This window comes from Aythya marila (assembly GCF_965140915.1).
Source record: "Aythya marila genome assembly, chromosome: 11".
Classification (NCBI taxonomy): domain Eukaryota; kingdom Metazoa; phylum Chordata; class Aves; order Anseriformes; family Anatidae; genus Aythya; species Aythya marila.
In genome coordinates this window covers 3,304,896-3,315,170 of record NC_139052.1, presented here as the reverse complement: position 1 = coordinate 3,315,170, position 10,275 = coordinate 3,304,896, and the positions used below count along the sequence as shown (strand labels likewise).

The 10,275-nt window shown below is 42.7% G+C and overlaps 1 protein-coding gene across 1 annotated transcript; it reads right to left on the bottom strand.

The window, feature by feature from the left end:
* Nucleotides 1–121: 121 nt before the first annotated feature.
* PIGB (phosphatidylinositol glycan anchor biosynthesis class B) lies at nt 122–9,037 on the bottom strand. The gene is made up of 12 exons (XM_082768905.1): nt 8,320–9,037; nt 8,089–8,223; nt 7,848–7,966; nt 7,515–7,619; nt 7,214–7,344; nt 6,496–6,636; nt 6,034–6,085; nt 5,401–5,612; nt 4,166–4,230; nt 1,894–2,104; nt 976–1,156; nt 122–417 (listed from the first exon to the last, which is right to left on the bottom strand). Exons 1-12 carry the CDS (start codon nt 8,642–8,644, stop codon nt 298–300), a joined length of 1,797 nt encoding a protein of 598 aa, XP_082625031.1. The 5' UTR covers nt 8,645–9,037; the 3' UTR covers nt 122–297.
* Between the last annotated feature and the right edge of the window lie 1,238 nt (nt 9,038–10,275).

The following is a 10,275-nucleotide window of genomic DNA, read 5'->3' as shown; positions in this document are numbered from 1 at the left end:
GTCTGATTTCTTGTTTAAAGTAGTCATATGGTAGCTTTGGTCTTCCTGATGTTCTCTAATGTTGTAAGAGGTTAACACCCCCACCCTGACATAGTGCCACTGAAGTTGCCTTCAGGAAGAGGTTTTTGTGTTTCAAAACAGTCAATAGTTGCCTCATCAAACCTTCCATTTTGACTTACTCAGTTTCAGACTCACTACTCTCTCCTTTCTGCAGTAAAAGATCTTCTAAGCATATTATTGCTATGGAAAACTGATCTCATTAGATCATTAGTCTAGAAACTTATCTTCAGGTACGACTCATTTCAGTCCTCTTCTGTAGATGTAGATATGGCTTCCAACTCGTCCTTGAGGTACGTGAGTGTGAAAGATGGTGGCTGTTTTCTCATAGCCCTTTAAAGCTAGAAATGATGATATTTCCTGTAAATGAACATACATTAGTTTCCACACTCAAAAACTGTATTTCAGTGTTTCAAAATCTTCTGGAAACCGTCAATTCATTAATCCCCTGGAAGTTTTGTCACTTATTTAAGAACTGCTACAGAGGGGCAGAGAGCTATTCTGTTTGATCTCGTCTGGAGAGTATCTTCATCAGATGCTGTTGTTTGAGTACATGGCCCTCATAAAAGAATTGAGGGGAAGAGGTATGCTGACTAATGGCATTTTTGCTTGTCATTGTTTCTTACTTAAAAGTGTATGATTCTGGGAACAGGCATTTATTTTAACATGACAGGAGGAAAATTCTTCCAGAAAACTTTACTTTATGGCATGCAGAATTCATATGGAGGGCATGTGCAAATGTTAAGGACGTATCGCCAGGATGGTATCTGTAGTATATTATGGACTAGGCAGTTCACTTTTCATTTAAGTGTTTAAAAAGACTACAGACAATACTTAAAAAATCTCAATTATAATTCTCTCAATTTCTCCTGTAACTTTACGTCAAAACTAGTTTGTTTCATCCTGCAGTTACCATACCTGTTCTAGCACGCTGAAGAAAATCAAGTGACTAGGTAATAATGTATCATTGTAAAACTCCTTATTAAGCCAGCCAAGTGGATTTAAGTAAAACACATCTGCTTCATCAATATAGCTTTCATTTCCAGTTAGGTCTGGGGGACATTGAAGGAATCTCATTTTTAGAGGACAGTGAACATGGCTAGGGAGAAAAACAAAACAAACTTCAGAATAAACTGATGAAGACATGAAATGACTAGAATACATCAGTCAAAAAAAATTGAATAATTAGGTTTCTTCCCCCTCCACAGCCAATGTTTTCTTCCCTTCTATACTTCATATGAAAGCAGAATTAGAGAAAGTAGATTCAGCTCCAAGCTGCTGTGAGTGCTTTTAAGCAGTTCACAGAAAGCAGACTTTTCTGAATACAAACATCCTCTGCAAAGCATCAGTTCCTTAAATGAAAGATAGTTTTACACATCAGCTTCATGGTTTATATCTGCTTCAATGTGTTATTTTCCAGGATATATTACAAACATTTTGGAATAGTGAATTCTATGATTGTATGTTACTAATTTTATTTCTTTACCTTCTAGCAGCAGAAGTAAAGGTAAAATTAAAATGTTTTGACTATAACAGTGAGTCTAGTTTTGTTACAAAAACTACCACAATGAAGCTATAAGAAATACTGTCTTAAGTCTGCTGCATATCCTCATACAAAGCTATTTTACAAAAACTGAATAAAACGTAGATTGTGAATCTTATTCTGTGGTGTAAGCACAGTTAGCTTATTTTCTGTATTCATTTTTTTTTTTTTAGTGGTATGAAAAACAAACTTCCTGCTTACATTTATCCAGCTCAGACAGGTTTAGGAAAAAAATATAATTTCTGCTAAAATGTCTGGATTTTAATATAATAAACTGCTAGTTACTTTATTACCTGTAAAATGGAGTGGAGTGGCATGGCATCATGATGAAGACAAAAGCTTGTGACTGGTTAGAGTCCTTACAAAGTTCCTGCACGTGACTCATAACATCAAGAGTGCCTCTCTGGTGAATCAAGCCTGTATACAGGGCTGGGAGTAAGTTTGATACAAGCAGGAAGCTTGCTGCAGACTTCTTCCATGCTTTTAGATGTTTTAAAGAAAATCCTAGAGAAACATTTAAGTAAGTTTATGATAAGCAAAAATTTAATTCTGCATAGTACTTCTGAAAACTATTAGTTGAAAACCGTACTTTGAAGTGTTTTAATATGCTGCAGTCTTTACTGTTGGAAAATGGGAATTCAAAGGTTAGTCTTTGAATCCATTACTGTTGGATTTAACAGTGTAAATGTTAAATCCATGTCTGTCCTTCGGAGTCCAGAAGTAAAACTTTGAAGCCAGTGTTTTATCTCTCTAGAGCTTAGTTTTATTTTACTTCTTTTTGTGGGGAAATAATAGTTCATCCATTACTTTGGATGAATGGTATACAGCGACTTACTGATGTGTTGTGATTCACACATCCAAGTAGAGCCAGAATAAATGATAACACATGCTCTGGTATGATTGTGGTATTCTTTATCTCCAACATGCTGAAACTATAGCATTCCCTTTATACGTTTGTTACGATCCTTACTGTTAGTTGTTCTTGAGCTACCATCCTTGGAGAAGCTTATTCCCTTCTCACTCCTTTTCTTGAAGGAGGTAATAATAGAAAGAAGACACATTTCTCCTGATGGGAGATAATGTGATTCATTCCTGTCAGTATCATGAGACAAAATGTTTTATGCAGCCTAGCTCTGTGACCACCTTTACAGAACCAAAAGAAACAAGTTAGAGTAGACCTGTTTCAGAAGCCAGTAGCATAGCACAAGTAATTTAAAGAAGACTTCAGTCAGCCCATGTTCTAACAAATTGCAGATATCTCAGATGAAAACAAAGTCTGATACTTAGTCTGCTTTAAACATGTGGAAACATTCTGTTACAGGCATTTTTAACTGCTTTTGTGAAATAGCTTTAATTTATCTTCAGGTGTACTTAGGAATTGAAAATTAACAAACTTTTTTCTGCTTTTATTTGTAATGTTTGGAGCAATTTCAAGACCTTGTTGCAATCACTGAGTTATCAAAAACTATTCTGTCATTTTTTTTCTTTACAAAAGTATCTAGATCATACTTTTCTCTTGATAAATTGAGGAAGTGACCTTATTCTATTATAGGTGTAAAAACTGAGACAGATTAACAAAAAAGTGGTCTGACTGGACATTTTCCTGCATGTAAAGTAGAACTGGTTCTTCTTAAATCTGCTATTAAACTGAGCACCGAACTAACCAAAGACATTATTTATTTGATCTTTTCTGGCAGCAAAACTACTGAACTAAGATTTACTTTTGTTAAGACTAACAAAATAGGTTAAAAAATTACAATTTTCTCTGATCTGTTTTTGAACTTCTATGTTAAAGCTATCTAGCTTCGTAAGTTCTAGAAATTTGAATCTTTCCTTTATAACTTTCCAGTAGATAAAGTTTTACATCATGATTTGACTCTTTGTACAGATATTATAGTAGTCTAGCTAATACCTTTGTTTCTGCAAAATAACTATTAGGCGCTTTGTTTTGTATAAAAAGGTTGCAGTTGTCAGATGCCAGTTCAGCAGTTCATGCAAGCTATCTTTAGTTCATTTAAAAGTTAACTGCATTAGTTTAGGGATGTTGTTTGTGGTTTAACAAACTTGCTGTACTATGCCTTAAGGAAAAAGCTATCACGTTAACTGTTCTCCAAACTGCTGTGGAAGTAGACTCCACCTAGAGTTTAGTCAAGAGCAGACAAAGGAACTATCATCATCTCTTAGTTGATGATGCTACTCCAGATTCAGGTCTAGAAAATAATTTCTGAACACATGAGTTTTTTCATACTCAAATGCAATTGCCTGCGCATACTTTAGAGAAGTGAGTGGAGAAATATTACAAAGGAAACAACAAAATTTGCTGTAAGGGTGGCACTGCATTAAAGTTAGGAGTCGCTGAAGCAATTTTTTTTTCTTGTAGGAAATACTTTTATCCATGCTAAGGTTTCTTCCTGTGTATTTCATTCATTTACTGTTCTTCATCCTTTTTTCTAGGCTACTTCTAGTAATCCTTTGTCAAATACCTACATTCGGTATTAACTGTCTGTCTTTGGGTAAACGTTATATATACAAAAGGTTGCAAGACATTTAAAACCAAATTCTTACCGCAAAAAAACATGCAAAATGGCAGTACTGGATAGATGAACCTGAATTCCTTATGGCTCAACGTGCTGTAATAAAACAGATATGGTACTATAGAGAGAAAGCTGAATACATCAGTTCTGTTAACAAAATATGTTTAGAGCATGGAGGACTATAAGAGCACATAAACATACTTAAAAGCATGTTATCAATTTAGAGTAATCTCTTTTTAAGAATGTAACAAGAGCATTCAAATTAAGATGATTTCATCAGTTTAAATCACACATTAATAAAAGTGCCTGGCTACTGTGATAGAGCAATGAAGTTGTCTGATTCTATGAATACTAAATACTTTACCCATGACTTTTCTGTAATAAAAGGCAAGAAAAAGGGTGGATGGTGAGCTAAGATGCAAGTACACATTCGTATCTCCCAAAGTAACGTTCACCTCTGCTAACACAACTTCACTCCATTCAATTTTTTTTTTTTTGGTGGTGGGATTACTGCAGGACTTGTGATGGGAACCAGACAGGTTCTTACAAGACTAAGGGAATCAAGAAAGGCCTAAAGCCAGTAGATCTACATGAAGTTTGGGGCTGGACTGAAAGACAGGACAATATTTGTGTCCTTGCTACTGTTTTGCTGTACTGTTACTACTGTAGTTTGATACTGTTTACTACTTCGTATTTACTAACTTGCTGTATCTTTTCCTGCCTGAAAGTCTCCTGCTTAATCTACAGTTAACTGAAGCTTTAGAAACAGCTTACCTTCTTTTCTAGTTCTTCAAGTTGTGTATTCATCCCTGTGATAAATGTTCTTAAAAGGTGTGTATAAACTTGTGAATGAACTAAGTTTTAGAAGTCAAAAAAACCCTTACTGGGGATGTATTAAAGAAGCAAATAATGGAGTATTTTCATTAACAGACATCTAGTGAAGGGTTTCCTAACCAGATCTGTTATTCTTTACACGATTCTTAGGTGATTCAGAGGTTTTTTCCATTTCCCACTGAATTTCATGCCAAATTATTTTAATATTTCAGGGTCTAACTAAACACACGTGTATGCTAATAATACAAATGGTAGTATTACCTTCAGTTCTAGAGACTATTGCATAATTGACTGCCTTTTCTCAAGTATTTGAATAGTTTTAAATTTTCTATCATTTAACCTGAATACCATGCTTTGTTGTAGACAGGACATGACCTTTGATGAAAAGAACACAACTAGCGAAAGATTGTAATTGTACTTAAGAGAAATTACCTGTATACTAACACTGTCCAGATCACTGTCATTAGAAAGATGCGATACCTTTTTGGTGCCAGCACACAGCCATGAATAAAGAAAGGCAGATGGGTACCCAAGATAATCGGTAGTCCCTGGGTCAAGTACCAGTGCCAAGGATGAGAACCATAAAATGTTCCTAAATTCTGCAGCACGTTGAATTTCAAGAAGTTCAACTGAACCAGGACCCACTGGGATGTTCAAGGGAGGGAGGGAAAAAAAGTTAAAAATCCAAATTGAAAAATCAACATCTAAATTGAATTATATGGTCATCATTAGCCTCAAGTGACATTTTCATTCATACTTGCATCTTTTCTACTATCTCTTATCACAGACTTCCTGTTTTGGCAGTTACAGAAGGAAGTGTATAAGGTTTACAGTATACCATTAAAAACTACTGATTTACTAAGAGCTCATTTGAAGTAACAGTTTGTCATTTAAAATAACTAAGAAGTCAGTGTTTAAGAATCTATGACTTCAGATATACTTACAGAAGATAGGCCAGACACAGTCTAGCTACAGAAATAACAGGATTTAGACAAGTCCACATCATCTGTGTTAAAATGGTTAGTATTAATCTTTGTCTTGTAAGTTGAGTTTAAAGCTACTTACCTCACCAAAAAACACACGGTCAGTTATTAAAGAGATTCCCAATGTGACCAATCTGAAAAAAAAACAAAAGTTGATTGCATTGCTATTGCTTATGTATCAGATTGTACTGTTCTCCAAATTGCTGTCAAAACTTGAAGTTACTCCTAAACTCTTGTAGGATTATCCATACTCATGGCCACTTTACAGTGGCCGTCTGCTATCACCCAGTATCCTTGGCATAATAGCAGGATAAGTTGGAATGATGTTAGTGTTTTTGTCCTTAGGAAATCTCTCTCTGTGACTCTACACAGCATACACATTCATTTCAAAGAAGCATAACTCTTCTTTAAACTTTTTTTTCCCCCCCCTGTGTTTAAACAGCTTTTTTGTATTGAGTCCTCTGTCTCTGCCGCAGCATGTGGTGTTAAAATCAATCTTAAGATATAGGTGCAAACAGTCAATTTAAATTCAGAAGGAACTTACCCAACTGGAATGCAGTTGTGCAGGATGAGGTCTGCTTTCCTCTGTTCTCGCAAAAAATGACTGAAGACCAAAGGTATCCATGGGATAGCAGCGGTGGGACGGATAACAATTGCAAGTGCTATCAGTGTTAAATATTTGCAGCTAGAATGAGGGAACAAAAATAAAAAGTAAACTTATAAGATCTGATCAATTATTTTGCAGACAGTGATGTTTCCTCGGTATAAATATTGTCATATCCCTGACCCAAAGTTCTGCATGCTCCAGATAACCGATTCTCTGAGTGCAGGTTCTTTGTTTTACTAGAAAGGTTGCCTGCTACATAACTGTCTCATTAGCAATAGAGTCACTAATTAGGAGCGCATACTTGTTTTAAAATAGCTGGTAAAGAAAGTTGTGACTACAAATTTATCTATGGCTGCACCTAAACAATTGTTATCTTTTCTCAAGTTACCACAAACTTCAACCCTCTAAAGCTTAGTTTAAGGTTTGTTGTAGAGTGACACTTCAGGTAAATAACTGGAGAATAGTCATATTGTATACCAGCTATATTACTACTTCAAAAAAAAAATCTAGAGGAAATACCACAGTTGCTGGTGCTACTTGCTATGTGAGGTATTCTGGTTGCTTTAAATCCTAAGACAGAAGTCAGCATTTTAAATGGTATCTGTTGTTATCCCAAGCCAAAGATTATCAGTACTGTTAGTAGAAAGTTTCTCACCTGCTCCCCGTCTTGGAACCTTTTATTGGGTAGTAGTAAAGGGCAAAAATGGTAAGAAGAGTTTCCATGGTGTTTGTAAGAGTTCTGGTACAGGAATACCATGTAAACCAGGAACAGAGCTGGCAGAAGTACTGAAAATAATTGTGAACAAGGGGATGCACAAGGAGATGTGTTAAAACAAGTTCTATAGCTCTAAATAGCGGTGCTAATTCTGAGGCTTGACTTAGCATCATTTTACCACTGGTCACACTGTAGCAGTGTTAATTACCATGCAAAAAAATTTTTAAAGTCTGAGACTCACCACATACTTTGCTGTTTCTGCATTTTCAAGGTGTCTCACTAATAAATAAAGCTTCACATCAGCAAAAGCTGCCAAAACTGCTTGTACCAGTCTAGGAATCCATATCTACGTAAGCAAAGACAAAACTTCACTTGCAGCAATATCTGTTATAGTCCGAGTTCAAAGAATTCCAGTTCCCTACTGTATTAGTCAACGACTTAGACACAAAAATTGTAAGAGAGTTACTGAATTTCTGTAACTCCCCGTGACTAAAATATAACTGTATGATTCTTTAGCTAGCACTTCTGCCTGAACTAAGCAGTGGCTGCGTTTGTTTGGCCGAGCGCCACTCACCAGCAGCTGCACGTCGTCCTTGCCCAGGAGCTGCAGGGCTTTGTAGATGGCGGCGAGGAGCAGCGGGTAGGCAGAGCCCCGCAGGCGCTGCGCCCACTCCCAGGTGAGGTGCCCATAGCTGCGCACGTTAAGGACGCACCGTGACGGGCCGAGGCCGCGAGCCCCCGCCTCAGCCGCGCTCCGGCCGCTCGCCCTCCCGGCCGGGGAGCAGAGCGCCGGCTTCGCCCCGCCAAAGGATATCCGAAGGCCAGGCGGTGCGCCACCTCCAGCGCCTGCCAGTACTCGTCCGGCACGAAGCTGCTCCGCACCAGGGCGCAGTTCAGCACCCGCACGCCCACCGCCAGCGCCGTCAGGGCCGGGGTCCCGCCGGCAGCGCCTGCGGAAGCACCGCCCGCCGGTGAGGGGCCCGCGCCCCGCCGGCGGCCGTCCCGCCCGCCCTCCCTCCCTCCCTCCCTCCCTCCCTCCCGCTTACCGGCGCCGGGCTGCGCGGCGGCCCCGCGGCCGGCCCCGTACAGCACCGAGCGCCGCCGCCGGAGCCGCACCGCCTGCGGCCGGCCCCGCGGCAGCAGCGGCCCCGCGGCGGCCTCCATCGGCGGGGGCGGCGCCGGGGCCGCGGCGCGGCGCTTGCGCGACCTCTGCGGCTGCGGCTGCGGCTGCGCCTCCTCCTTCCGCGCTGCTCGGCGCGGCTCCTCTCGGCCTTCAGGAGCGGGGCGGCGGCGCCGGCCCTTCCCTCCTCGTCGCTGCGTGCCCGTGCCCGTGCCCGTGCCCGCGTCGCTCCGCGTCCCCGCCGGCAACATGGGCGGTCGGCTGCCGCAGGTGGCGCTGGCCGTGGCGCTCGGCGTGGTCAGCGGGCTCTACATCTACCGGCCCCTCTTCCAGCCGCCCGGCGCTCAGCAGCCCCCCGAGCAGCCGCCGACGGACGCCGCGCCGGGGAAGAAGCCCTGAGGGAGCCGGAGGAGATGGCGCCCGGTGAGGAGACGGCGTCCCCGCCGCCAGCGGGATCCGGGACCGCGCCGGCCGCCTGCCCCCGAGCCGCGCGGGGCTCCTCCCGCTGCCCTCCTGCTGCTGCCGGCCCCAGAGGGCGCCTCCTGCTCGGCCCGGCCCCGCGGCGAGCCGCCGGCAGGAGGCGGGACCGCGCTCGGTACCGGCCTGTAGGGGCGCGGAAATACCCATAAAAATCTGAATGCTTTAAGGTACGTGTGTCCACGTGTGAATCACCATCAGGGAACTGGGAAAAGAGTCGTCGTTGTGTTTGGTGCTTTTTGTGGGTTTTCCCGAACTATAAACCCCGTTTTTGTCTGCTTGTCGCGGATGCAGACCCGAATAGCTGAGCTCTGTGGGGCACAGTTGGGCTGTTGGCTGATAAGAGATCCACGCCCAGCTTTGGCTTATGTTCCTGTGTGTTAACACCTGTACGTGCATGCTCACCACACATGCGCATGCACGTTTTTCAGTCCTCTCCCACATTTAACGAGAGGAAGGAGTGGAAAGGAGCCTCGTGGTTGCGGCATCGCCAGCAATCTGAGTGGAGCAGGTGCAGAGCTCTTCCAGATCCGGTGTTGTGCAAGGGCTCTGCCCTTGGGCTTGGTCATCAGCGGGGAGAATACTTACACAACGCTCATGACCAGAAGTGCTTCAGAGACAAAAAAAAAAAAACAAAAACAAAAAACAAGACAAGCAAGCAAACAAACAAACAAAACACACAAAAACCCAAAACATCTCCTGGGGTTGTTAGGTCAAGAGTTATTTAATCGGGAGGGTCCTGGGGGAGTTAAGGTTGCCTGGAAGTCAGGTGGTGCTTGGGGAAGTGCTTCAGCACGTAGCTCGGTAGAACAACGGTAGCCTAGGTGCACGTCATTCTGAGACTTGAGGATGCGAGGTGAGTAGCTATTTCAAGACTTTAACTCATCTAAAAAGAAACACGAACATACAGATGTGGAGGCTTTGGTCCTGACGCAGAAGCCTGTTTGGAAATCACAATGGAAGAAATTTCCCTGGCTGTGCTTTTATTTGAAGTCAGGAACAATGTGATACCGAGAGACAGTCAGTAGACTCCACAGAAGAGGGGAGTGTAAGAGGGGAGTATAGCGGTAGGAGGTGGACAAGGCAGCGCAGCGGAGGGGTGCCTGATATCTGGACGTGAGGAAAGGCCACAAGTCACTGACATCAACAAACACTGCTAAGGCGACTCCAGCAACTCCTTTCTTGACAGCCCCATTTTATTTTGAACAGCCCACCTGGAAGGGCACGGCTGTGTCTGTCCGTAAGGATGACAGGCGGCTTTCTCCGGGCCCGTCTCAGCAGAGGGGCTGCACGAAGCGGTGCGGGGGGACGGGGCTGCAGGGCAGGAGCTCCGGGGCGGGCAGGGGGCCGGCAGGGGGCAGGAGCTGCGCACCCGGCCGCGGCCGCTTCGCCTCCGCAGCCCCTC